The 27,462-nt window shown below is 52.5% G+C and overlaps 1 protein-coding gene across 2 annotated transcripts; it reads right to left on the bottom strand.

Annotated features, from left to right (window-relative positions):
- Positions 1 to 461: 461 nt before the first annotated feature.
- Positions 462 to 25,816, bottom strand: Tpm4 (tropomyosin 4). 2 transcript variants are annotated; one of them, XM_051169691.1, is made up of 9 exons: positions 25,651 to 25,816; positions 18,782 to 18,907; positions 13,186 to 13,319; positions 8,136 to 8,253; positions 6,851 to 6,921; positions 5,060 to 5,135; positions 4,513 to 4,575; positions 4,359 to 4,428; positions 462 to 761 (listed from the first exon to the last, which is right to left on the bottom strand). In XM_051169691.1, exons 1-9 carry the CDS (start codon positions 25,762 to 25,764, stop codon positions 679 to 681), a joined length of 855 nt encoding a protein of 284 aa, XP_051025648.1. In that variant the 5' UTR covers positions 25,765 to 25,816; the 3' UTR covers positions 462 to 678. The 2 variants fall into 2 exon arrangements, with proteins under 2 accessions (XP_051025648.1, XP_051025649.1); XM_051169692.1 differs by lacking the exons at positions 18,782 to 18,907; positions 25,651 to 25,816 and adding an exon at positions 18,384 to 18,574.
- Between the last annotated feature and the right edge of the window lie 1,646 nt (positions 25,817 to 27,462).

Genomic DNA, 27,462 nt, shown 5'->3' on the forward strand with positions numbered 1-27,462 from the left:
CTCCCGAGCATGCCGTTACACCACAGCAGACAAGTCCTGGGAGAAGACACTTGCTCCTCAGAACAATTTTGGAGTGAAAGGAAACTGTGAGGGGAGCAGTGCTGAAGAGCTACCAGAAGATGACGCAGGCAGCGATCTCACCCCAGCATCCTTGCTTGGAATGTTTAAAGGATCTGCATTCTGCTCAGTGGAGCGTGGAGCAGACACAGCACTAGCAGGCCAATCTCGCTGTGCTTTATGGCTTTCCATAGTAGCCTGCTCATAATTTTTGCTCTGGGTAGAAAATTCCTACACTTTTTCTTGTGACAATCCCCAAAAGTGACTGGATACTTGTGCCTGTGCTTCAAAGTGTGGGGATGACTAATTCCCAGAAACCAAATGCCCTCAGCCTTAAGCAAATACACTCAGTGTGGAAATTCCCTGCCTATGTTAGCAATAAATGCAATTTAGAGTAAGGAGAGCTGAAGAAGCTGGTGCCATTTGAAAGGAAAAGAATTAAACTTAACTGGTGCTCAAAGCTTTTCTGATACAAAATATTTGGTCATGAATTCGTTATCTGCTTGGCATTTCCAGCAAGGTGGAGACATACTAAGAAGAGAATCTTCTGACAAGAGAGGACGACACAGCGCTCTCTGCAGTCCAGCGGTGTCAGAACAGGACTCTTCCCTCCAGTTTGGTTTATATACAGTTGAGTTCGTTTAGTGTCTGGTCCAGTGTCTGATGTAAGCCCACGTTCTCTTCTTTGGCCTGGGCAAGTTTTTCTGGTAAAGATTAAGACAGGAAGGAAAAATGAACTAATAAGCAACATTGTTAAAGGAAGGAAAAGGGAGCATCTCGAACTGTGTCAGCAGAAGCCAGAGCTAGGAGAGCCATGGGGTGATCAAAGACCACACGATAAACTACGGGTCCTGGGCTGGGAGCAGTGGTACATTTTGAATCCCAACACTCAGGAGGCAGGTGGGTCTCTTAGTTTGAGAGCAGCCAGATCTACACAGCGAGTTCCAGGCTAGCCAGAGCTGTGTGATGAGATCTTATCTCAAAACCAAACAAAACGGAATGTGGGCAAGAGCTTGGCTTAACATTCCAGCACTTAGAAGGGGAGGCAGGAGGCAGAGGTCATCCTGGGCCACAGTCCATCCGAGGCCAACCTGGACTGAACGTGACCTTGTCTCACCACCACTGCTAATCCAAAGAAAAATGTTGGGTCTGGTTCCTCATCAAGAAAAGGCACTTGCTGCCAGGCCTGACGATCAGTTTTATCCATGGGACTCATAGTGTAAAGAGAACTGACATATAAACTACAATTAAAATCTTAACATCCCAAATGTTGCCTGGTGGTGGCAGTGGTGCACGCCTTTAATCCTAGCCCTCAGGAGGCAGAGACAGGCAGATCTTGTCAGTTCAAGGCCAGCCTGGTCTATAAATCGAGTCCAGGAAAACCAAGGCTACACAGAGAAACCGTCTTGAAAAACAACAACAAAACAAAACAACCCAAACAAAACAAACAACTTTTGCCTTGGTGACACTCAAATTTGACTTACTGTCCTGTATTTTCCTTTGCTAAGTCCAACAACCCTTGAGCCAGAGCACTCGGACCAAAGCCTTAAACTGTACCACTGGAGTGAACCATTTAACCTTTCTAGGTCTTAGTTTGCCCATCTGCGAAGCGGACAGAATAACCAGTGTGTGTGATGGAGGCCTTATGAGAACTGAGATGCTTCAGAACTCAGGAGGTGCTGTACACAAAAAAGATTTTGGTCCTAAATACAGTTGACTTAGTACATTTGTTTTTCCTTTGGAGTATCCGGGGGTGGCTACTGGAATTCCAAGTATGAGGTGTTCACTGAATGTGTGGCCTTGGCAGTGGAGTTAAATCCCAGGTAAAAGACACAAGACCGGAACCCAAGACTGCAGGCAAACTACTCAATAACTGAGCTGATTAAATAAATGTAAACACATAAGTAAATGGGTGGTTTGTGAGATGGCCCATCAGGTTCCCCCTCAAGTTGTCCTCTGAGCTCCACATCTGTGCTACGGCACTGTGTGCGCTCTTCACCACCAAATAAGTACGTAAATATGGTAACTTTAGAAAGCCATTGGGAGCTCTGCATGACCAGGCATGAGACAGAACTGGTCTGTGTGAGTGGTGGTTGGTACAGGACCAGGCCAGGAGTCATTCAAATGCTGGAAGAAAACAAAAGGCCTCCCTAACGATGATAGGGTCAGCCTGGAAATGTTCAGAAACCACAGAAACAATCTACAGCGACCTGGCCCGCCCAGCCTGGGTGAAGGACTGTTAACTAGATGCTCTTGTGAGGTGGCTGCTCAGTGTTTTTAGGCAACAGTTTTGGTACTCCAGAATGTACCTTCGGTTTACAGAAAAGCTAACCTGCTTGCTCGATGCTGCACAGTTCCAGTAGTGGCGGTGAGATTCAACACAGGTTTTCTCTTGCCAACCCTGGCTTCCACAGCGTGTTTTGTTAATTAGGTCTGAGATGGAAGAAGGGCCCGCACACCCACCCATCCCCAAAGTGCCTCTGTCTCCTGAGTGCTGGGATTAAAGGCATGAGCCACCACCGTCAGGTGCTGTTTCCTTATTTTCAAAAGTACCACGTGGGCCTCACTTTCCTATGATAAAGAGAGCCTCATCTGGGAGGGACAGAAAGCCAACTCCCCACACCTTCATCCTGGCCATAGCCAGAGGCATCTGAATCCAGATCAAAGATGAGGTGGCAAGGACAGAGGATATAGATGGCCTGCCACATGGGTCACCTGCGGACAGAGGATATAGATGGCCTGCCACATGGGTCACCTGGGGACAGAGGATATAGATGGCCTGCCACATGGGTCACCTGGGGACAGAGGATATAGATGGCCTGCCACATGGGTCACCTGCGGACAGAGGATATAGATGGCCTGACACATGTGTCACCTGCGGACAGAGGATATAGATGGCCTGCCACATGGGTCACCTGCGGACAGAGGATATAGATGGCCTGCCACATGTGTCACCTGGGGACAGAGGATATAGATGGCCTGCCACATGTGTCACCTGCGGACAGAGGATATAGATGGCCTGCCACATGTGTCACCTGCGGACAGAGGATATAGATGGCCTGCCACATGGGTCACCTGGGGACAGAGGATATAGATGGCCTGCCACATGTGTCACCTGCGGACAGAGGATATAGATGGCCTGCCACATGGGTCACCTGCGGACAGAGGATATAGATGGCCTGCCACATGTGTCACCTGGGGACAGAGGATATAGATGGCCTGCCACATGTGTCACCTGCGGACAGAGGATATAGATGGCCTGCCACATGTGTCACCTGCGGACAGAGGATATAGATGGCCTGCCACATGGGTCACCTGGGGACAGAGGATATAGATGGCCTGCCACATGTGTCACCTGCGGACAGAGGATATAGATGGCCTGCCACATGGGTCACCTGGGGACTGCTAAATATCCACAGTGGCACCCACTGCCCTCAGAGAGCTTACATCACTGGGGGCTGGCTCGGATCCTTGCTGACAGTCATCTACTTGAGATTTTGGGGCACCCTATCTAGGGGGTGGTGTCCCCAGGAAGGGAAGTTGAACAATTGAGATGGAACAGGGTAGACAAACAGGAGAATAATGAGAAAACAGAGTGTGAACCAAGACAAAGTTGAGCCCCCCATGTCAACCAAGCGGTCGTACGGAGTGACCGCTAAGGGCTGGGCTTCTGAGCAGCAGCAGCCTAGATGAGCCCTTATAACAATGGTGAGCTGGGTGTGGTGGTACATACCTTTCATCCCAGGACTTGGGAGGCAAAGGCAGGGCCAGCTTGGTCTACACTGTAAGACCCTGTCTCAAGATAAATAACCGCCACTACCACCACCACTGGGCCCGAGATGACTTCTGATGATTTAATGATAAGGTCACCCTTTGGAATGGAATATTTTCCCTTATATGGATAAGGGATGTGAGGAATGAGTTTTGCTCCCTTCCTGGATGAGACAGCCCGGAGGATCCCAGCCCCAAGTGCTTGGAATTTCCGTGCTCTGTGTATCCTGAGGAATAACACAGTCACTCCAAGAAACGCTGAGTGTGCTTTGCCCCGGGCAACCGAGGCCCTGAAGCCCCCCCCTTCTCCCCCTTTCCTCACACCAAGATAAGCCTTGCTTCTGGGAGAGAGGCCAGTAAGAACTGAAGACATTTAAAAAATGCAAGGCAAAAAAAAAAAAAAAAAAAAAAAAAAAAAAATGCAAGGCATCTCTGAGAATTCTGAAGACTTCACTCTGGAAGCAAAGCCCAGTTCTGCCCGCCCCCTCACCCGGCTACTCGGTGTCATGCAAGAAAGAGGAGACTCTCACCTTCCAGGTCATCAATTGTCTTCTCCAGTTTAGAAACTGTCCTCTCTGCAAACTCAGCTCGAGTCTCCGCCTGGGGAAGAGGGAGAGAGTCACCACTTTGCTTCAGGTTAGCCCCTCAAAAGGTTGGGCCTCTTGGGTGTGGAGTCACACTCACCTCCTTCAGCTTGTCAGACAGAAGCTTAATTTCTTCTTCATACTTGTCCTCCTTCTCAGAATACTGAGGGAGAAACCAAAAGGCAGCTGTTAAAAAAAAGGAGTGAGGAAACTGGAGCGGCTCAGTGGTTAAGAGTTTTTGCTTCTTTTACAGCTGACAGCACCCACATGGAGGCTCGCCGCCATTTGTAACTTCAGTGTCAGGGGGTCTGACACCCTGCAGAAGACAGACATTCTGGTGAAAGACTTATATACATTAAATAAATACTTCAAGAAGGAGCTGGGAGCTGGCTCGGTGAGCGCAGCACCCAAAGCACCCATGTGGCATGGAGGGGCCCAGCATCTGCATACAAACTGGATAGGTGTGGCAGCCCATCTGTGGAGAAACAGGCTGGCTAGTTGACTAGCCAAACCGGTGACCCTCAGGCTACAGACCCTGCCTCAGTAAGGCTCCCAATAATGAAGGTCCACATGCTCACACCAAGGCGCATGCCAGGTCACCTGGACCGAAGGACAGACAAAACGAAGAAAATTCCACTCCAACTGACCTTTTCAGACGCAGCCTCCAGGGACTTCAGGTTGTTAGTGACATTCTTGAGTTCCTCTTCCAGGTCGCCACACTTTCTGCACCAAGACAGAAGATCTGTGTTTTCTCTCTCCCCCGACAGCAAGCAGTTCCCTTCCAAGAAGCCCACACCCACACCCCCACGCAAGGAATGCTGGGAGCTTATCAAACCCTCTGCTGCCAGGCAGAAGCACAGACAAGGCAGGAGGGCACCTGCCAGGGATGAGGCAATCAGGCCTTGTGAAATCCGTGACTAGCCAGGCTTTCTCAGGAAGGTGTGCAAATAAGAAGAGTGGGGGAGGGGGGAGACGGCATTCAGAGTTCACAGCGGACACTCCAGGAAGCAAGGCTGGAATGTGGCAGTGAAGCCAGGTGCTCCCAGCCCCGCAGGGCTCTCATGGGGTTGAAGCCCTGGTCCAGGGCCAAGGGGAGAGCTGTGTTTGTCTACTGGGACCTGTGAAATTCTAGCTGAGCTGCTTCCACAGGAGTGTGTCAGAAGCGGAGCCCTGAAACCCTTGTGGGGCATTTGCCATCTACAGACGGCACCCTGTGATGGACTCATGGCCTGACTGGCTGGCTGTGCCAAGTTGAGGCCGGGAGATCCCAAGTTCCAGGCTAGCTTGGGTAGATAGTGAAACCCTGTCTCAAAAATTCAAACGCAGGGCTGGAGAGATGGCTCAGTGGTTAAGAGCAGTGACTGCTCTTCCAGAGGTCCTGAGTTCAATTCCCAGCAACCACATGGTGGCTCACAACCATCTATAATGGGATCTGATGCATACTGTATACCTAATAAATAAATCTTTAAAGAAACAACAAAAAAATTCAAAAGCAGCCAACAAGGAACTCTGAGAAAGTGGGAGGGGGATGTAAGAGGCAGAAGTCGGCAGCAGGGCTGTGAAACATGGTCTTCAGAGAAAGACAGGGCAACCGCAGCCATGAACTCACAGCCACAGTGTCTAATTACACAAGGCCTGCACAGGACGGGGCCTGTTGGCATTCCATCATGGAGGACAGACGGACTCATGAGGTCATCCTCTCCAAGCACCTACCAGGAGTTAATGGCCTGGGGGCGGGGGTGGGGGTGAGACATTTCTCAGTGGTGTAGCTATTCACCAAGTTGCCTTGCTCAGGTAAATAACCCACACCCATGCTCACGTTAATATATATGTGTGTGTGTGTGTGTACGTGTGTGCACACCTCCCAGTCTCTTTCTCTCTGTGTCTCTGTCTCTCTCTCTCTATATACACACATACAATACACACACACACACCCCTAATAACTGCAATGGGTCACACAAAAGAAGAAATTAAAGTTAGGAGGGGCACACTGAGAAAAAAGGGGTCGGTGGGGGGGCATAAACGAGAGTGTGAAGGATGTAATGTGATCAAAGTATTACAGTGTGCATAAATACATAAATAAAATTGTGAAGAACAAAAATTAAAAAACTCAGTGTGGTAGTGCATGCCTGTCACTCCAACAGGATAACAGGAGGATCAGGCACCCCAGGGTATGAGAGACCCTCTTGCAGAAAAACAAAAGCAAACCAAACAAAGCAAAGCTGTAGTCTCGGCTGGGAGGAGCCGCTTGGGGCCTCTATGCTGTGCTAGGTAAAGCGTCCCTTGGTAGTAAGAACCAACAGTGGTACGTTCTGCAAAGCGAGGATGTGCCCTGAGCCTTGGCTGCCCGCGCGCCTGAGCAGAGAACCTAGCTCTGCAACCCTCAACCAGCGCAGCCGGCTCTCCCTCCTCCGCCTGGAGGCCAGTCTGCCACTTACAGTTCTGACACCTCTGCTCGCTCCTCCGCTCGCTCCAGCTCACCCTCCAGGATGACCAACTTTCGAGCTACCTACAAAGACAGAAGGCCCAACTGAGACCCAAGCCCACCAGTAGGTCATGCCCTGCAGATGCTGCTCCCTCCACAGGATGAAAAATCTCAGGTCCCCATAGTGAGGCACACAAGGAAAAGCAGAGCTGAGACACAGACGCAGAGGGAGGAAGGGCCAGAGCCCCTTCAGTGTGGTGTTGACATCTGTCATCCCTCTTTTTGGGAGACCCAGTCTCAAAACTAAAACGAAACCAGGCATGGTGGCCTGTAATCCTAGCATTTGGGGGGCAGAGGCAGGAAAATCGGAAATTAAAGTTTACCCTTGGCTACATAAAAAGGACTTGGAGGCTGGCCAGAGACCTTAGAACTTTTCTTTAAAAATTGAAATTCAGGCCAGGTGTGGTAGCGTACACCTTTAAATCCCAGTACTTGGGAGGCAGAGGCAGGTGGATCTCTGTGAGTTCGAGGCCAGCCTGGTCTACAAAGTGAGTCCAGGACAGCCAGGGCTACACAGAGAAACCCTGCCTCGAAAAACCAAACCAAACCAAATTCAGCCAGCTGTAGTGGTTCATCTCAGCACTTTGGGAGATGGAGGCAGGAGAATCAGGGCTTCAAGGTCATCCTTGCATTCTTTTCAACATAGGGAGAACAGCCTGGGCTATAGGAGTACCTTTCTGTGGGGGGGAGGGATGGAGAAAAAAATATACATGAAAACTAAAAATAAGATAGCCAGGCATAATGGTTCATACCTATAATCCCAGCACTCTAAAGCTGAGGCAACAGTGACTCAAGAGTTCAAGGCTAGCCTACGCAACAGGAATTCCAGGCCAGCCTGAGCTAGTGTGAGATCCTTGTCCAAGAAGATTAAAAACAACAAACAAACAAACAAACAAACAACCCCCCCAGCAGATCCTGGCTGGCAGTCATGACCCTCAGCTTCGCCAACTGGTCTCACATCCAGCTTAAGGGACAAGAGGAGTGAGCTGATCAGCTGGTCTCCAGCAACTCAGACAAGGGGCTGCATGGCTGTTTTGGGGACCATCAAGATAGTTTCCCAGCCAAGTGGCTGTGTCTGGAAACACAGATGTTCCCGCAGAGGTAATCGTCCTGAGTCTGGGCTTCCGCTGGGCCCCTATCAGCAGCACCACTTCCTCCGGCATCTGCCCCATTGGTCCCACTCGCATCAGCACCATTTCCTCCAGCTTCCGGCCGCCACCCCCATCGGTCCCACTCACCTCCTCGTACTTGCGGTCAGCCTCCTCGGCGATGTGCTTGGCCTCCTTCAGCTGCATCTCCTGTATCTCCATCTTCTCCTCGTCCTTCATGGCTCGGTTCTCTATCACCTTCATGCCTCTGCAAGCGGGTGGGGCAGGGTGTCAGAGCCAAGTCCTCGGATGCCGCCTCCACCCGGCACCCAAGCAAGGATGAAGACCTACTGTCTGTCAACGTCCATATCCATTTATTGAGGAGCCATCTGGGTGCTGGGAACTGAATCCAGCAAGTGTTCTTTTTAATATTTTGTTTTGTTTTTGTTTTTTTCGTTTCTTTCTGAAACTGGGTCTGTCTGCATAACCTCGGCTGTCCTGAACTCGCTTTGTAGACCAGGCTGTCCTTGAACTCACAGAGTGTCTCCTCCCAAGTGCTGGGATTAAAGGCGTGTGCCACCACCGCCCTGCTCCAGCAAGTGTTCTTAACAGTGGAGCCATCTCTCCCGCCCATGCTATCTTGTTGAGACAGGTCTCTTACTGAACCTGGAGCTTGCTGTTCCCCACAGACTGGCTGACCACGGAGCCCCAGGGATCCTTCAGTCTCTGCCTCTCCAGCGCTGGGATTACAGGCCCCCCAAGCCCAGCTCTTACGAGGGGGTGGGGATGCTACCTCAGGTTCTCTGGCTTTTGTGCCAAGCACTTAACCCAGGGAGCACTCTCCCTAACCTCATATGGTTTTGGCTTGCTCTTGTTGTTTTTGAGACAGGGTCTCATACAGCCCAGGCCTTCCTCAAACTCACTATTCAGGCAAGGGTAGCTTTGGATTCCTGATCCTCCTGCCTCTACCTCCTCAGTGCTGGAGTGAACCCTGATTTGTGGATGCCAGGGAAGCATTCTTTTTTTTTTTTTTTTTTTTTTTTTTATGTATACAATGTTCTGCCTGCATGTGTGACTGTCCACAAGCTCTCATTATAGGTGGTTATGAGCCACCATGTGGTTGCTGGGAATTGAACTCAGGACCTCTGGAAGAGCAACCAGTGCTCTTAACCTCTGAGCCATCTCTCCAGCCCCAAGGAAGCATTCTTTTTTTTTTTTTTTTTTTTTTTTTTTTTGGTTTTTCGAGACAGGGTTTCTCTGTGTAGCTTTGGCCATCATGGACTCGCTTTGTAGACCAGGCTGGCCTCGAACTCACAGCGATCCGCCTGCCTCTGCCTCCCGAGTGCTGGGATTAAAGGCATGTGCCACCACGCCCGGCTTCAAGGAAGCATTCTTATTGACTAACTTCAATCCTACCCACCCCCACTCCCTGCTTTAGCTCTTAGAAGACAGGGTGTGCTACTTCGTCCAGGCTATTACACCTGCCGCGGCCTTCAGCAACACTAGAACGACAGGTGTGCATCACCACCATGTCTGGTGGACCTCCAGACACTATCAAATACCCCAGCTTCCCCAATCACATCCTGCTGTGTGTACACTGTCCCCACTGTGTGTATACTTTCTCCACTGTGTGTACACTGTCCCCACTGTGTGTTGTATACTGTCCCCACTGTGTGTATACTGTCCCTACTGTGTGTTTTGTGTCCCCACTGTGTGTATACTTTCTCAACTGTGTGTACACTGTCCCCATTGTGTATATATTGTCCCCACTGTGTGTATACTGTCCCCACTGTGTGTATACTGTCCCCACTGTGTGTATATTGTCCCCACTGTGTGTACACTATCGCCACTCTACAGACAAAGCAACCGAAGCACAGAAAGTCTAAGGTTATATAGAGAGCTGCTAAGCAGCATAGCTGTTCTGGCCCCTGAGGGTGCACCCCTGTTTTGTACTCCCACATGAGGCAAGCCTGAGCACCAGTAGTGGCTGTGGAGTGTGCAGCCACACTTGCGGAATGCTGAGGAGCAGGTGTAGTAGGCGAGCCCTTATTGGCTCTGGGCTTAGCTAAGGTCAGGGAGAGAACTTAGTGGAGGAGTCAGGCAGTCGAGTGCTCAGTGTCTGTCATTCCAGCACTTTGGGAGTCTGAGACAGGCCTTTGAGTACAGGCAAGCCTGGGCTATATAGCAGGATCTTGTGTCAATATTAACAAAAGCTTAAAAGAAAAAAAAAAAAAAAAAAAAAAAGAGCAGCCAGGTGGTGGTGGCGCACGCCTTTAAGTCCCAGCACTCGGGAGGCAGAGGCAGGCGGATTGCTGTGAGTTCGAGGCCAGCCTGGTCTACAAAGCAAGTCCAGGACAGCCAGGGCTACACAGAGAAACCCTGTCTCAAAAAACAAAAACAAAAACAAAACAACACGAAAAACAAAAAACCAAAGCAAACAAAAAATAGACATTGAAAGTGTGTTGGGGCCAGGCGTAGTGGCGCAGCCTTTAATCCCAGCACTCGGGAGGCAGAGGCAGGTGGATTTCTGTTAGTTTGAGGCCAGCCTGGTCTACAAAGTGACTCCAGAATAGCTAAGGCTACACAGAGAAACCGTATCTCAAAAAACCCAAACCAAAAACCAACCAACCAAAAGCAAACAGTAAAGCTAGCGCTGCAGTGTGCGGTGTGTGTGGTGCTGTTCACCTCCAGCCCCAGCTCTCAAGAGGCAGAAGCAAGGGGACCTCTGTGAGCTCAGGCCAGCCAGTGCCACATAGCAAGACTTTGTATTAAAAAACAAAAAAACCCTTTAAACCAGCTAACCAATCAAGCTAAAACACACAGCTCAGCCACAGGAGTGAAAGAACCCAAGCCCAGGATGGGCGGAAATGTTTATGCTGGGGGTGGGGGTGGGGACTGCTGGAAGCTTCCAGAGAGAGGTCTAAATGGAAACAAAAGGACAAGCTGCAGAGCAACACTACCGGAAAGGCCGGCACAGCCTGAGCAGTCCGAAGTGCTCAAAGATAAGCTAGGAGGTTTTTCTTTTCTTCTTTTTTCTTTACAGGGGTGAAAGGCACACACAACCATGCCTGGCTTTCAATATAAACCTTTAATTTGGACATACAGGGGCTGGTACTCAAAAACTGTGTAAATCCTAAGCAAGAGTTCTACCAGGAAGGCCCACTCACAGCACAAATGGACAACTCTTCACATGACAGGCCACTGCTAAAAGGAGGGCACGCTAGAAACGCAGGAAATGACTCACAGGCCCCACGTAGAAGGGATACAGGATGCATATGAACTTCCTTTAAGATATCTCATTATACATATGCAAATACCCCCCAATCTAAAAAGACCCCAATTCCTAAATACTTTCTGTCCCAAGCATTTCAGATAAGGATACCTATGTCTTCCCAGTCAGAAAGGAGGATGTCGTCCTAGGGCAGCCGAATGACTCAGCCACCTCAGAGCAAAGCCTGCTCTGGTTAAGTGCTTCCATCTCTACCCCCAGCACCACAGAAAAGCCACTGCTGGGGAGGGGACAGTGTCCCGGAGCTCACGACCAGATGTACAGCTTAGCAGATGAGTCCCCGCTCAGTCCGAGACTTGAACTGCTTAGGGCGCCCTTCTAATCCCAGCACGGAGAGGGCAGAGGAAGGTAGATCTCTGTGAGTTCTAGACCAGCCGAGTTTACATAGCAAGTTCCAGGACACCCAGGACCCTGTTTCAAACACATGCAAGCACACCTCGCTCACACACACACATAAACCAAAGATGGAAGCTAGGCACAAGGGTTCGTGACCTGTTATTAGAAGTGTGGAATATGACAAACACCTGGTTTATTTATTAGCGTAATTTCACACTTACATATTTGCTGTTGAGTACACGTGCCCCAGCACGCGTGTGGAGGGTGGGAAACACCTGCAGGGGCTGGATCTCCCCTTCTACCACATGGGACCCAGGCACTTACTGAACTCAGGTTGTCACTGAGTGGCCTTTACCCACTGAGCAATCTCACTGGCCCATTTTTTTCTTAATTTTATTATTTAAATGTGTGTCTGTGTGTGTGTGTGTGTGTGTGTGTGTGTGTGAGAGAGAGAGAGAGAGAGAGAGAGAGAGAGAGACAGACAGACAGACAGACAGACACCAGCCCCTAGTGGCTGTCTAGTGCCTGGTTTCCATTCACAGTAGCACAAACTGAAAACAGTTCTTTGGGGAGGGGCCTGCACTTGGGACCCTTCAGTGCTGGGCCGGCCACACTGTTCGTGGCCAGGACCTCTGCATCTGCACAGGTTGTGCTCCACCCTCCAAGCCAAGACACAGCAGAGCCACCCACTCCTGAGGACAGTGGGACAGAGCTCCCTATGGAAGCCCAAATGCAGCACCGACACCACCAGCATGGCACAGCCAGCTGCAAGCACAGCCATGGCTGGTTATGCCCTGTGCCTAAAATACAGCTGCTGTCATCCAAGAGCCTCAAGCTTGCCACAGCAAAGGGCACCACCACGCAGGCACGAGGCGGAGGGCACCCTGCTCCTGCCTCCCTGGTCCTGGCATGGAAGTGTACACTGACATGCCTGCCCAATCCATCTTTATTTCCTCCTTTCTCCGCATCATTTAGAAACGGGCAAGCGAGGAACCGTGGCTTCCCCAGAAATCAGGAACACACTCTGAGGCCCTACCCCTGTGCCTGCCCACTTTGCTTTTCTCTGCCTGCTAGAAAGTGTTCTCCTAGGCTGTCATAGAGAAAAACAAGCTGAGCGCATGGCGGAGCGCCTGTCATGCCAGCACTCTGGATGCTAAGGCAGGAAGGCTGCTAGGAGTTGAGGCCAGCCTGGCTACTGCATGGATAGACCCTGCCTCAGACAAAGTAAAACAGAAAAAAGAAGTGAATTAAAACAAACATCTCCAAATCCCTTCAGCTCTGAGTTTACCAGCGCCATCACAAATTTTTTCCATTCAGGCTGTCAGGTGTTCAGCTCTATCCTCCCCTTGTCTTTCCCTTGAGACAGGATCTCTCACTGAGCTTGGAGGTAGGCTGGCCGCCGGCAAGCCACTGCGTCCTCCTGTGTAACCACATAGGCTTTTCATGTGGGTGCTGGGGATTTAAGTACTTATATTCTGGGCCATCAGCTCTCACTCACACCCCTCAACCTCCCCAGCACTGGGCTACAGGCGTGCACCACCATCCCCAGTCTTTCGGAGGTGGGAGGCACCCTACCTTTCGCTCTCATCCGCAGCCTTCTCCGCCTCCTCCAGCTTCTGCAGGGCTGTGGCCAGTCGCTCCTGCGCCCGGTCCAGTTCTTCCTCCACCAGCTGGATGCGGCGGTTGAGAGCGGCCACATCTCCTTCAGCCTGGGAAGTCAGAGATGCAGCCACGTTAGGAAGGGGAAAGCCGGGCGGTGGCGCGCACGCCTTTAATCCCAGCACTCAGGAGGCAGAGGCAGGTGGATCTCTGTGAGTTCAAGGCCAGCCTGGTCTACAAAGCAAGTCCAGGACAGCCAGGGATACACAGAGAGACCCTGTCTCGAAAAACAAAACAAACAAAAAAGGGCAAAGTTGGTGACACCCCTATACTTTCCCTCAATGATCCTGATTCCCTACCACGGCCCACCCCGGGGTCCAGGCTCAAGAGAATTCACACTCATCTGAAGTTAAATTTGTAAAAACTACTGATCTGTGAGATGGGGCCTCATGCAGTAGCCTGGCTCGTGTCCAGCTCCTGGACTTTGGGATCCTCCTGCTTTTGGAGTGCTGACACAAGGCACCCAGCACCTCAGCGAACATAAAATTCCAGTCTCCCCGAAAACTTCAGGGGAATCCACTCTCTGACCAATGGCCAACCAAGTCAACACAGGAGAAATAACCTGGGCAGCTACCATGAGCTGAATAAGGATCGAATTGCAGCAGTAAAAAGAGAAAGCCAAGCCTGGGGTGGTGCACACCTTTAATCCCAGCACTTGGAAGGAAGAGAGGCTGGTGGACCTCTGTGAGTTCCAGGCCAGCCAGGGAGACACAGTGTCCCCAAGAAAGGAAGGAAGGGAGGGAGGGAGGAAGGAAGGAAGCCTGGCTGGCCAAGCTGGTGGTACAAGCCTAACATCCCAGCACTCTGAAGGCTGAGGCAGGAGGACAGCCAAGTGGAGGCAGTTTCAGCTACAGAATCCCCTGTGTAACTGGGTTAGCGCTGGCCTTTCCCTGACCCAGCACAGACTCAGTACTAGGGTAAATTCCAGAAGTTTCTCAGGCTCAAGGCAGGATTCTCAAAAAAGGCTGTCCCTGGGCTCACAGGGACCCAGCTGAGCATGCCACAGAATCTGATCCCACACACCCAGCATGTCCCAGAGTCCAGTCCCACTGAGAGACCACGGAGCTGTCTGGTGTGAGAAAGAAAAAATGCTCGGGCCGGCTCAGCACTGGCGCTAGCTTTTTGGTGTTTTGTTGTTTGTGGTTGCTCTTTTCCTTTTGTAGTGGGAAAGGGACGGGGTGGGGGGCAGCTGTGCAGGCTCCGCAAGAGCTCCGCCCTGGAGCTGTACTGCCCCTCGGTAACTGCTTTCCAGGGCCCTGACACACGTGCAGAAAAGCAGAAGCAGGTGTGTCACTCTCCATGCCTGTATCTCTCAAAGCCTGAAAGGCTCACAGGACTGAGGGCTATGACAAGGCTATGGCATGGCTTATCCCTAACATACAGGAAAGACGTGTGTGTGTGTGTGTGTGTGTGTGTGTGTGCGTGTGTGCGTATGTGTGTATGTATGTGTGCATGTGTGTATGGTGTGTGTATGTGTGTGCTTGTGTGTATGTATGTATGTGCGTGTATGTATGTGCGCGTGTGTGTATGGTGTGTGTATGTGTGCGCATGTGTGTATGAATGTATGTGCGTGTGTGTGCACATGCTTGTATGTATGTGTGCGTGGTGTGTATGTGCGCGCACGTGTGTATATATGTATGTGTGCGTGTGTGTATGGTGCGTGTGTGTATGGTGCGTGTGTGTATGTGTTCACATGCAAGTATGTACGTATGTGTGCGCATGTGTGTGGTGTGTGTAGGCCCTCTTACTGCTAGGCTTTGTTATTATTTTTCTGAATTACATTTATTTAGTGTGTAAGAGGGGACCTATGTCCTGGGATTTAAACTCAAGGCAGCCTCGCTACTGGCACAACTGACAGTTTTAACAACTGAGCGACCCAGCTGGCCCTGGTATTGCTTTATCCTCAAGTCCCACACACCTTCAGGGTGGGGACAAGGAGGGCCCATCGGTGCAAGGGTTTCGTCAATGACTTGGGGCTCTGTCACCCAGGGGTGACTTCCCTCTTTGTCACCCAGGGGTGGCCACCCTGGAGAGGGAGCACGGGACGTTGGTCACAGGAGATTCACTGAACAGGGCCTGCCTGCCATCTCAGTTTAGGTGACTGAAGGCGAAGCACAGAGTTCTAGGCTAGCCTGGGCTCCTATATAGCAAGATCTCTGTCACAATACCAGAAAGAGGGGGAGCTGGCTCAGTGGGTAAAAGCATTGATTGCACATCATAGGGATCTAAGTGTGGCCGGGCGGTGGTGGCGCACGCCTTTAATCCCAGCACTTGGGAGGCAGAGGCAGGCAGAGCATTGTGAGTTCGAGGCCAGCCTGGGCTACAAAGTGAGTCTGGGACAGCCAAGGCTACTACACAGAGAAACCCTGTCTTGAAAATCCAAAAAAAAAAAAAAAAAAAAAAGACCTAAGTGTGGATTCCCAGCACATGCACTGCGTGTGGGTGCACAGGCTCAGCAGGAGACACAATGGAAGGCATGAACATGCAATCAGCTTCCTTTCTGGGATAACACTATATGGGGACAGCTAAAGAACTCAGTGGGAGTGCAGGCCTTCCCTGCCCCAGCTCCACAACAGGGAAAGTATGAGAACAGGATATGCTGCCTGTCAGCACACAGAAGACGGATGGATGGGGCTGGAGAGATGGCTCAGCAGTTAAGAGCACTGACTGCTCTTCCAGAGGTCCTGAGTTCAATTCCCAGCAACCACATGGTGGCTCACAACCATCTATACTGTAATCTAATGGCCTCAACTGACCTGCAGGTGTACACACAAAACAGAACATTGTATACATAATAATAAATAAATAAATCTTTAAAAAGACGGATGGATGGACGGACGGGGACAAACGGACACACATTCTCTCTCTCTCTCTCTCTCTCTGTAACCACCCTCCCTCAATCTGTGCCTGTGTGTATGTCTCCCATATGGTTTAATCCTGGGGCTTGAACTCAGGTCATCAGCCTTAGTGGCAAGCACCTCTGTCCAACTGAACCATCTCAGTGGCCCATGGTGCCTCTTTTTAATTTTTAGGACATCAATACCAATCACATTCAACAATCAGGACAGGATTGGTTCTTGCCCACTTCAGTTCTTAGTATATTTAGCAAAAATATGCAACCAGGACCACTATCTATTTTGTTAGCTTTTGTCATTTTCTATAAAGAGCCTCGGACCTGTCTGTACTCACTGGTTTTTTTTTTTTTGGTTTTTTTTTTTTTTTTTTTTCTTTTCTTTTCTAGAGCCTTGGCTGTCCTGGACGCATTTAGCTGTTTTTTGAGTCATGGTCTCATGTAGCCCAGGCTGGCCTCAAGCCACATAAGTCTAGCCCTGGACTTCTGATTCCTCTGCCTCAGCCTTTCAAGTTCATCCAGGACAGGAGAAGGGACCCAGGGCTCTGTGCCATTCAGTGACATGACATCCCAGCCTCTAAAGGAGCCAGGGCTGCAGGGCTCCCGAGGCCACACCCAGGGCAGTAAGCAACTTTCACAGCCACAGAGTTTCTTGGCTCATGAGTTGTCTCAAAGAAAAGGCAAAGAATCTGTACTGATGAGGCACACTCTGAATCTTGGCACATTTTCAACTTTTTTAAACTCGAAGGAGCTCTTGTTCACAAACATGCATTAACGGCAGCGCATGCGGGCACGGCACAGACACACTCACACTCAGCCTAGTCATCCTGAGCTCCTCCCCTTCCTGCAATCAAAGCCTTCCACGGGCTACAAAGGGTTTCCCTTATAAGGTAAAAGAGGCTTGCTAGATACTTGTGGCCAAGGAACAGGAAGACGTCGGTTAATCACACAAAAATCTAAATGAAACCAGCTGTTGGGACACAGGCCCAGAAGTCTGCCCCCCCCCCCGCCCCACGTCCCCCGCCCCCCCCCCCATTCCTGGTCTGGGTGCTCCTGGCTTGGAATCAACTTAAGAAGTCTTTACACAACCACGAGAAGCAAGCACACTTTGTCACAGGAACTTTTAAAGAAGCCCCAAGTTTTCCAAAAGGCATCCCCCGCACCCCATCCCCGGGGCTGCCAAATTCCTGGCTTGGCTGGAGTCTGGTGCCATTTTGGAGATGTCAGGGTGGGACTGGAGTGTGAGAGGCCAGAACAGCTACTGTGTGGAGTTTCCACCCGGTTCTGAGGCTTCCACTAGCCAACGCGGTCCTTGAGGGATTCAACACTTCCATTCAGGCCGGGCTGTCGCTGGTGCCCAGGCCACCTTGGCAGGAGCCCAGGCGGTGCCTGCGCTGCCAACTCCACCTGGCCTGGTAGTTTCTAGGATCCCCGCCCTGAGTCCGAGACATCCCCCCAACATCCCTCCCCTGTCTGAGACTCTCCTTGACCAGCAAACGCCGCTCAATCCGGCTGGGGGCTCTCAGGGCCCCGGAACCGTCTGGAATGCACCTCCCTGGTCTCCTCTGTCCACCCACCTCTAGCGGACTCTTGGGAAAGAAAAGTGAATCAAGTGCCTTGTGGGTGCCAGAGCTTTGCACTTAGAACCCAGATCTGCCTTCGAACCCCGACTTGACCCAGGGATGAAGAGGAGGTGCGGAGACCCCTTCCTCTTTCAGAACTATTCATGCACCCGGGTCCTCGGACTCTCAGCAAAGGCGCATAAAAGTGGGCGCTACCACATCGGCGGGTGGAGGGGCTTCTAGCGGGTGTTCCCTGGGGCCTGGGGGAGACAAGGTAGTGGTGGGGGCCCTGCAATGCCGTATCCAGACTCTCTTCTCCCCACCCCGCCCTCAGCGGACACGTCGCGGCCGCACCCTGGGGACGCTCCGGTAAAGTTCGGGCGTGAAGGACCGAGAGCGCGCGCCGCCCCAGCCCCCACCGCGGTCCAGCCGCAGACAATGGGACCGAGGTGTCTGTCCCAGCGAGCCCCAAGCAGGACCGTTCCGCGGCCCCCCTCTCCAAACGATTTCCTGCCTGGTCAGCATAAGAGGCCCGCTCCGGGGACCCAGGGTGCGGATGAACCAAGCAGAGGACGGAGGGAGGGAGGGAGAGCTGGAAGCGCGCGCGGAGCCAGGAAGAAAAGAGGGCGCTCGGGAGCGCGCTGGGCTGCAGCGCGGCAGGAAAGCTGGGGTCGGGGACGGCGCGGGCCCGGGTCGCTCACTTTCTCGCGCCGCTCGCGCTCGCCGTCCAGCTCGCGCTGCAGGCCCTGCGCGCGGTCCTCAGCGTCGTCCGCCTGCTGCTGCAGGGCCTGGATCTTGCGCTTCACCGCCTCCAGCGAGTTGAGGCCGGCCATGGCACGCTCGCTCCGCTGGGCTCCGGCGACAGCTGGGCGGCCGCGCCCGGGCCCGCGAGCCTTGGCCACGCCGGGGCCGCCCCCGCCTCTCCCCGCCCCCCGGCCGCTGCCGTCGGACCGATGAGGTCACCCCGGCTGGCTGGCGACGTCAGCACCGGGCGGGGGGGGCTGACGTCGGCACCGCTGGCCGCCGCTGGCTGCCGCTGCCCTGCAGGCTCCTAGTCCTCCCGCGCAGCCCGCCCCGCCTGGCCCGGCCAGGCTCTTACATCGGAGGCTTTCTTCTCCGCCAGCTCCAGCTTCTCCTGCGCGTCCTTCAGGTCCTCGGAATGCCTGTCCAGCTCATCCTCCGTTCCCTTGAGTTTCTTCTGGAGGTGCGTCAGCTCCTCTTCCACCTGGAGACACAGAGGGGAGCAAGTCAGCCTGAGGGTCTGAGTCCCAGCTCTCTGGGCCTTAGTTTCCTTTTCTAAAGTATGGATGTCGTGGTGCACGCCTGTCGTCCAGCGTTGAAAGGCTGAGGCAGAGGGATTGGGGTTTGAGGCCATGCGAAGAAAAAGCCTATAGGAGCTGGTGGGATAGCTCCGAGGGTAAAGAAGCCAGCCGCACAGAGTGCATCCACAGAACCCACTCCCACAAATTGTCCTCTGACCTCACACAGGCGCCCCCACATTAATGTAGAAAGCAAAAAGTATATACAAAGTATCGTCTGTTCTAGGGGGACACTCTGTCTCCATGACACCATTGCACTGGCCTGCATGCAGGCAAAACACCCACTCATATAAAATAAAAACCTCTCTCCCTCGCGCCACCCCCTCCCTTAAGTAAGCGTGCACTACTGAATACAGCTATCTGTTGAGGGATTTCACTCCTCTCTTGATCTAGACGCTGGTCATTCTTGGACTCATCAGAGTCCTCACTCTCTTGAGGAAGTCGCAGCTTTAATTTGCTTTTATAAACACTACAGGTCAGATTTGCTTTCCCATTTTCCGCATGCAGCTTTCAGGCAGGGTGTATCCTCTGGCTCTCTCCCTGAGTTCCTGCCAGGAACCTTCCTTGGCTCCCCATTGCTCTGGGTTGTGACACTGAGGATGGTGTCACCCCCAAAGAGCCCAGATCCTGTTGTCCTGCCTGGCTTTGCACACTCTCCTTAAAGACCAATTCTCTTACACGCTCATGTCTCCCTCTCTGGAATTTTTGCACATTTGTCATGCATCTGTAATTAACGTGTCATTTAACCTCCTCCAGCATCTAGTCCTGTTTGTCCTGAGGATCTGTCCCGCCATTTCCCGCTCTCAGAGCCACCCAACTCACATGATACTGGAGCACTCCCGTGTCTGCTTCAATGGCTCTGTTGTGTAGCCCACTGCTTCACCCCTAATGCTGTACGTGGCCAGGAGCACACAGCCCTCACGGGCCAAGCTCCCCGTGCTGGCTCCCTGAGCAGGAAGCACGGAGGGTGCTTGCCTGTCTTTAGGTTACATGCCCTCCCCGCTAAGACTAGAAGCCAGTTCTCAGAATTGTTGGGAATTGATTGCATGCTCACACCAAGTCTCTAATCGATGTGGACAATAAATGTTAAATAAGATGATCACACACACACACACACACACACACACACACACACAGCATCAAGAGAACGTTAGATGCTGTGGGCTTTTTTTTTTTTTTTTTTTTTTTTGAGACAGGATTTCTCTGTAGCCTTGGCTGTCCTGAACTCGCTTTGTAGATCAGGCTGGCCTCAAACTCACAGAGATCCCCCTGTCTCTACCTCCAGACGTGGTGGCACTGTCTTTTTTTATTTTATTTTTTATCTTTTTTATTTTTATTTTTGGAGACAGGGTCTCACTATGTGGATCGGGCTGGCCCTGAATTCACAGAGCTTTGCTGTCTCTGCCTCTGGAGTGCTGGGATTAAGGCTTTGTTTTCTTTCCACCCTAAGGGGGGGAGGGCATTGTAAGAGCTGCCACTAGGGAGGTCCTGAGGCTTTAGGCTGATTGGATGCAACCAATGCTGCCAGCTCAGGCCAGGCACAACCCACCGGGTAGGAGCTAAAGCCCACCCTCCATGGGAGAGCCAGGTCCAGATGAGGCAGAGAGCGGTCCCAGCTGGCTTGTCTGACATCCCCAAGGCCACCCTGGACATCGTCCCAGGCTGCCACTGTAACGGATGTGACTGGGCCCACCCCATCTTCCCTAGCACTTCAGGCTAAAGGGTGGGTCTTGACCTCCAGGCGGAGAGCCAGAGTCCAGCTCCCAGCCCCAGATCCATGACTCCTGGCCCATTTTCTGGCCTTGGTTTCCCTATCGACAGAATAAAAACCTTACTCTAGTGAACTCCGAACACTCTGGGGCAGGTAACCATCTTTGACTAAGAGAGTGAGTCAGTTCCTTTAAAGACACTTCAGACCACGGGCTGGCGTCTGGACCTGTGGAGTATTTATTGAGCACCTACTGTATGCCAAGCCTGGGGACCTCTTTCAGTGTGAAGCAGATTTGGCCCAACTGGACTCATAGGTTAAAAATTTTGACAGGGTTTGTTTGTATGCTTAAAAACAAATAGGTGTGTGTGTGTGTGTGTGTGTGTGTGTGTGTGTGTGTGTATGCACATGTGAGTGCATCTGCTTGCAGAGGCGCTGGATCCCCTGGAGCTGGAGTTACAGGCAGTTATGAGTTGCCTGACGCGGGTGCTGTGGTTGAGGAGCCCCTGCTGTTAAGCACTAACCCATCTCGTCTCTCCAGCCCCTGTTTGTTTTCTGAGGCAGGGGCTCATGTTAGCCCAGGATATCCTCCAGTGTCCTTTGGAGTCAAGGATGAGCTTGAATCTCTGACCCTTCTGCCTCCACCTCCAGAGTGCTGGGTGACAGACATGTGTCCTCTCACCCAACTGGGCTGCTGACTGAGTTTCTGATGTTTTGGGAGACAGTTTGTACACAAGAACAGTCAGGGACTTAGTCACACAGACTCACCGAGGCCCCATGCTACAGAGTAGCAAACTGATTTCCTGAGAGGGGAACGCTTGGGGGCACAGGGAAGTTTGACGTCAGTGCTGGTTTGACTTCCGAGGCTTGCCGTCTACATCTTACGCTGTGAAGATGCCCACCAAGCCTCCTTCCTAAGAGCTGGGGAGCCCCTGTGTCCCCAGCCCCTGCTCACTGGGGGCCATGTTGGCACCAGCAGTGGAACATAGCAGGAAGTGATTTGGTATGTGGATGGTGCATATGTGTGTGCGTGAGAGTGCTCACTGTGTGTGTGCATGTGTGTGAGTCTGAGTGTGCTCACCTGTGTGGAAGGCAGAAGCTAGCACTAGGCATCTGCTTCTATCACTTTCCACTCTTTTTTCTTTTTTCGGGGGGAGGGGTAGGTTAGGGTTTCTGACATTCTGGAGTACACTACTTTGGTTCGACTGGCTGGGTAGGGACCTTCCTGTCCCTGTGTCCCCAGTGCTGGGGTTACAGCCATGCCCCGCTGTGCTGCGCTTTTACATAGGATGTGGGAATCCAAACTCAGGTGCTCCTGCTTGTGCGGCAAGCGCTTTGCCCACTTTGCCAACCCCGGCCCCTAGACTCCAGCCCCCAGACCCTGGCTCCTGGGCCCCAGTCACCGGCCCCCGGCCCCTGGCCCCCAGTCGTCGGCCCCCAGCCCCTGACCCCTAGGCCCCGGCCCCGGGCCCCTGTCCTCCAGCCCCCAGGAGCTTGCCGGTTGGATCAGTGACTCACTCCAAAAAGCCTCCAGTGATAGAAGGCGGGTATGAAAAATAAACAACAGCAACAGGAACTGGGTCATTCTCCTCTCCAAATTCCACGCATAAAGTATGTGGGCGTACAGCCTTCCCTATCTAGCCATGGTGCTTTGGGCTTCAGTTTCTCTCCCAGTACAGTGGTCACAGAATACACAGTTTAGTGAGGTGGAGGCAGGATGTAGGGTCAAAGGCAGCAGTGATAGATGTTGCTACCCTGGGCTGGGAGTGGGCAGGAAACAGCAGGCCAGTTTTCCATCCTGCTTCCACATGGGCAGGCACAGCTGGGAACCGAATCTGGCCGGAGTCCCTGGGGGTTATGGGGGGTGGTTGTTGGTTCAGATGGTCCTCCATTCTCCTGCGGGTCTGGGCCCTTTAGAGAAAGGGGGGTCCATATCGGTACCCATGTCTACCCTGTAGCTTGGATTACCAGGAGGAGTGACTGCCCCTCTGTACTCTGCCTTGCCTTCTGCTCTAGGCCTCTGGGATGTTACTCCATGTGTGACCCACACAGAGCATCCCAAGGTTTCACTGAGGGCTCAAAGATGGAGGCCTGCAGCCAGGCACAGTGGTGAACACCTGTCAGGCCAGCACTTGGGAGGCTCAGACAGGAGGATGGTTTGTGGGTTGCAGGCCAGCCTTTGCTACGTAGCTGGGTCACGTGTCAAAAGCCACAACAGCGGGATGGGTCAGTGAAGAAAGGTGCTTGCCTTCAAGCCTGAAAACCGAGTTCAGACCCAGGACCCAGAAGGCAAAAGGAAAGAAGCAAGCCCCTAAAAGTCCTCCAATCTCGACGTGTGCACCCCACTCCCTGCAAACACAAAGCACAACAAAATGAGAAAGACCTCGACTTAAACCCAAGTCACTTCTAGCAGGTTGCTTGAGAAAAAAAGACTTGGAAATATAGAAAAAAACAAACAAACGAACTGTTCAGGGGCAGGGGAATGGGGAGGGAGGAATGGCACAGAGGGTAAGAACACTTACAAACATGATGGTCTGAGTTCAAATCCCCAGCACCCATTAAACAAAACCAACCAAACAAACGAACAACAACAACAACAAAAAAAACCCCAGCCGGGCCTGGTGGTGCACACTTTTAATCCCAGCACTCGAGAGGCAGAGGCAGGCGGATCACTGTGAGTTTGAGGCCAGCCTGGTCTACAAAGTGAGTCAAGGACAGCCAAGGCTAACACAGAGAGATGGCTCAGAGGTTAAGAGCACTGCCTGCTCTTCAAAAGGTCCTGAGTTCAATTCCCAGCATGATGGCTCACAACATCTACATGTGCCCTCTTCTGGCCTGCAGGCAGAACACTGTATACATAATGAAAGAAAGAAAGAGAAAAGAGAAAGAAAAACTAAACCAAACGAACAAACAACAAAAAAACCAAAACACACAGATGTGCATGTGCTGTAACCCTAGCACTTTGGGGGGCAGTGACAGGAGGATCCCTGGCTCCTCTGGGCCACCAGGCCAGCTCCAGGACCAGTGAGAATTGCTGCCTCAAGGAAGTAAAGCAGAGGACGATGCGGGCAGGGCTCCAACCCTCTGTCACCTGGGACATAGACACACAGAGCAAAGGGGAATCCAGCGAGAAGCAGGGCAAACTGCCACCATTTTGGCTACAGAGCTGGCTGGAAAGTGTGAGAATCTTCTCTTTTGAGAACTAGATTCCCTTGGGAGATTAAGCCACGGGTTTGCTTCTCTGTTTCCCAAGGCAAGGCAAGGCAAGGCCAAACCTTGAGGGCTCCGTGATCCGCAGAAGCCGGCAGTCCAGCCAGGGAGGGTCCTCCAGGGAAGGAGGAGGAGTGCAGCCAGCCTACACAGATATGCCACACAGGCTCCTCCGGCAGTCCAGGGACAGTGGGGGATGGGCACCAGGGGCCCCAAAGGGGAAGTCAGGTGGGGCAAGGTGTAATCCTCCATTCAGTGAGTGCTTACTCCCAGCTAGGCACGGGGCCAAGGGTTTCACCTGCACCGTCACCCATGAGCCTCCGTGGGAGCTGGGGAGGTGCCTGTGAATCCCCATCTTACCGGGAGGCGCTTGTCCCAGGGCACACAAGATGAAGCCTTCTGTCTAAACTAGCTCTTTGTCTGGGTAAGGCTTCAAGTTCGCTGCCACCTTCCTGGTCCCCCCCCGCCCCGACTTCTCTGTGGCTGCAGGTGTCCCCATTGGTTTCTCCAATGACCCTGTGTGCATGTGTACGTGTGTGTACGTGTACGTGTGTGCTCCCTGAGGGCAGAGTGGGGCACTATGGGAAACAAGTGAGTTGATTCTGCCCAAGTCACCAGAGTGGCTGCCTGAGGGCTGAGCCAGTATCCACACTGCGACACACGCACCCCCACCCAGCCAAGGAAATCCTCACCCCAAGGTCTCCTGGGCAGCTGCTCCCCAAACTTCCTGTTTTCTGACAGCTCCAAGGCTCTCAGGGTGGAAGTGGTCTCAGGCCCTGTCACCGCAGCCTGATGTCCTGTCTCCAGAGTTCTCAGTGCTCCTCAGTCCGGAGCCCAGGCTCCTCTTGCCCACCACATCATAGGTCACCCTCCTTTTTAGGCTGCTGTCACAACGGGGGACACACTGACACACTTAATCTAGACACACAGGCACGCACACAGGGCAACGGCTGTTCCGATTACAGCTCATGGATGCAAGTACCAAAAGACTCTACAGTCCCAACAAGATATGATCATCACGTGGCTGTGACAGTAGCATGACAGACAGACAGACAGACAGACACTTTTCTCCTCCTCACCTCGAGCCTGTGGTGAGGAAACACAGCATTCACACACCACACAGGCTTGAGGTCACTCACGGGAGAGGATCCTCCACACCCAGCTCTGACTCACACCCGACCAGCTCATGGTCGGCCCTCTCCTCCCTTTCTCAGACTCCCTCTGAGCCTGCTAAGGTGAGCCCCTCTCACACCAGAGACCACAGTGGCTTTTGCGGCTAGAGTATAGATGCTCCACCTGAGCCGCTGTCCACCACCTGCTAGGAAGGAGGGGGGGTGGCGCGGAGGGGCGGGATGGGCAGCCCTCAGCTTTGCTTTGTTACAAAACTATACATCCTAGTGTCATGGTGCAAGGGGGGAGATCAGAAGGCAGCTGGCTGGGGGAGTGGGGGGGGAGGTGTGCTTCTTTCTCCCAGCAACTGGATTCCCCAGGCCTGAGTGTAGGCCATCTTGCTGTCCTGGAGGCAGGCCCCCTTAGCACTGAGCCACCTCCCCAGCAGGCACCCTTGCCTTTTTTAGTACAGGGCAGGAGCCCCCACTCTCCCCACAGTGCCTAGGCCCCAGAGTTCCCGGGAAGCTCATCCTCAGGCCCAGCCCGAGGCAGGGGAAGAAGTCAGCCCAGAGAGGGTGCCGGGCCGCCCGGAAGCAGCCCAGCAAGGCGCAGGGCTCTTACTTGCTTGCATTTGTCCTCGGCAGCCTTCTTGTCCGCCTCAGCCTGCTCGGCACGGTCGATGGCGTTTTCCTTGTCCAGCTTCAGCATCTGCATCTTCTTCTTGATGGCCTCCATGGCTTCTGTGGGGTTCGGATCCCAGCAGAGTGAGCGGCCCAAGCTGGGGGAGCAGGCCTTATAGGCCCTGCGTGCCCGCCCTCCTGCGGGCGAGTCTTGGAGGAGGCCCAAGTCTTCTGCCGGGCCAGCTGCCACTCGCTTGCACACCGGAGGACTTGGCCAGCTCACCGGCCTGAAGCCCTCTCCTTATTTGGGCCTAGGCTTTTCTTAAAGGAAAAAAAAAAAAAAAAAGGCTAGATCCGGTTCCATTTATAACCTGGTGATACAGGTATGGGGCCCACGTGAGACTGTGGGAAACAGGCAGGTCTGTGGAAATTCCTGTAGGCAGGCCTGGGGCGAGGTTGCACCTGGCTGCCTCAGTTTCCCTGGCTCCAGGGAGTGGGCTCAGGTGTTTGCCTCATCCTTGTCCTGCTGGAGTTCTGCCTGTGGTACCAGGGCTGGTTGTCTTTGTTAGGTCTTCTGCTAATGCCTGGCATGGCCTCAGTTCCTGCCCCTCCTCTCTTTTCTGTTCCTTCCACCATCTCTCTTTCTATAACTTTCTGTCTCTTGCATCTCTGTCTCTCCTTTCTTTTCTTTTCTTTTTTTTTTTTTAAAGATTTATTTATTATTTATACAGCATTCTGCCCCAGTGTGTACCTGCCCACCAGAAGAAAGCACCAGATCTCATTAGATGGTTGTGAGCCACCATGCGGTTGCTGGGAATTGAACTCAGGGCCTTTGGAAGAACAGACAGGGCTCTTAACCCCTGAGCCATCTCTCCAGCCCCTCTGTCACTCCTTTCACATGGCTTCTCTCAGTGAAGCTTACAGAAGTGAGAGTCCTGGTCCATCAGCTGCCCTGGGTTATCTCGTGTAAATTTACAGATCCCTATAACTTGTTCAGAACCTGCTGCAGCTCCCAAGTATCTCCAGGAACAACAAATGGCCAAACTCCCTTTCTTCTTGGCTGTGCTAGCACCCTGGAAAATCTTCCTGAAAGCGTCCCGGCCCAGCAGCCAGGCCTTCTTGGCCTAAACCATACCTTTCTAAATCTTTTCTCTGCCTCTTCCCTAATTTGGTCTGTGTCCTCACCATGCAGACTCAGTTTTCCTTTGTGATAAAAAGCAAGCTGGAATGCTGGGAGTGGTGGCACACACCTTTAATCCCAGCACTCGGGAGGCAGAGGCAGGTAGATAGATCACTGTGAGTTTGAGGCCAGCCTGATCTACAAAGCAAGTCCAGGACAGCCAAGGCTACATAGAGAAACCCTGTCTCAAAAAAGAAAAAAACAAAACAAAACAAAACAAAACATATGGGCAGGTCATGAAGGCCTCAAGCCACTGGCACCCCCACACCCATCACCAGGATCATGGGTAGGGTAGACACTTTCACTTTGAGGTAGGATCATCCAGTGTAGCCCAGGCTAGCTTGGAACTTATGATTCTTCTATCTCAGGCTGGCAGAATATCAGGGCCACAGGGCTTTACCAAAGCTCTAGGCTGTACTCCACCATAGTGCTGGGTGTGAAACTCGGAGCCTTACTCCAGTGCAGTAAGCATTCCTCTGCCCATTCATGACTTCACCAGGGGAGGCAGGAATTCTACCAATGGCCACATTCACAGATGGGAAACTGAAGCCCAAGGATGCTCACTTACGGCCACTCAGCTTGTCAGTGAGTCAGCTGACCCAGGTGCTGAGCTGCTATGAAGTCCTAAGCCCT

The sequence above is a fragment of the Acomys russatus genome, chromosome 27 (assembly GCF_903995435.1).
Source record: "Acomys russatus chromosome 27, mAcoRus1.1, whole genome shotgun sequence".
NCBI lineage: Eukaryota > Metazoa > Chordata > Mammalia > Rodentia > Muridae > Acomys > Acomys russatus.

What these genes read in the sequence shown, in the direction of transcription:
- Tpm4 (XM_051169691.1), bottom strand. Translation starts at nt 25,764, where the DNA reads ATGGAGGCCATCAAGAAGAAGATGCAGATGCTGAAGCTGGACAAGGAA. An exon ending in GCTGCGGATGAGAGCGAAAG is followed by an intron (nt 8,254 to 13,185) that starts GTAGGGTGCCTC and finishes ACCCGCTTGCAG; the next exon opens with AGGCATGAAGGTGATAGAGA. An exon ending in GACAATTGATGACCTGGAAG is followed by an intron (nt 762 to 4,358) that starts GTGAGAGTCTCC and finishes AATCTTTACCAG; the next exon opens with AAAAACTTGCCCAGGCCAAA.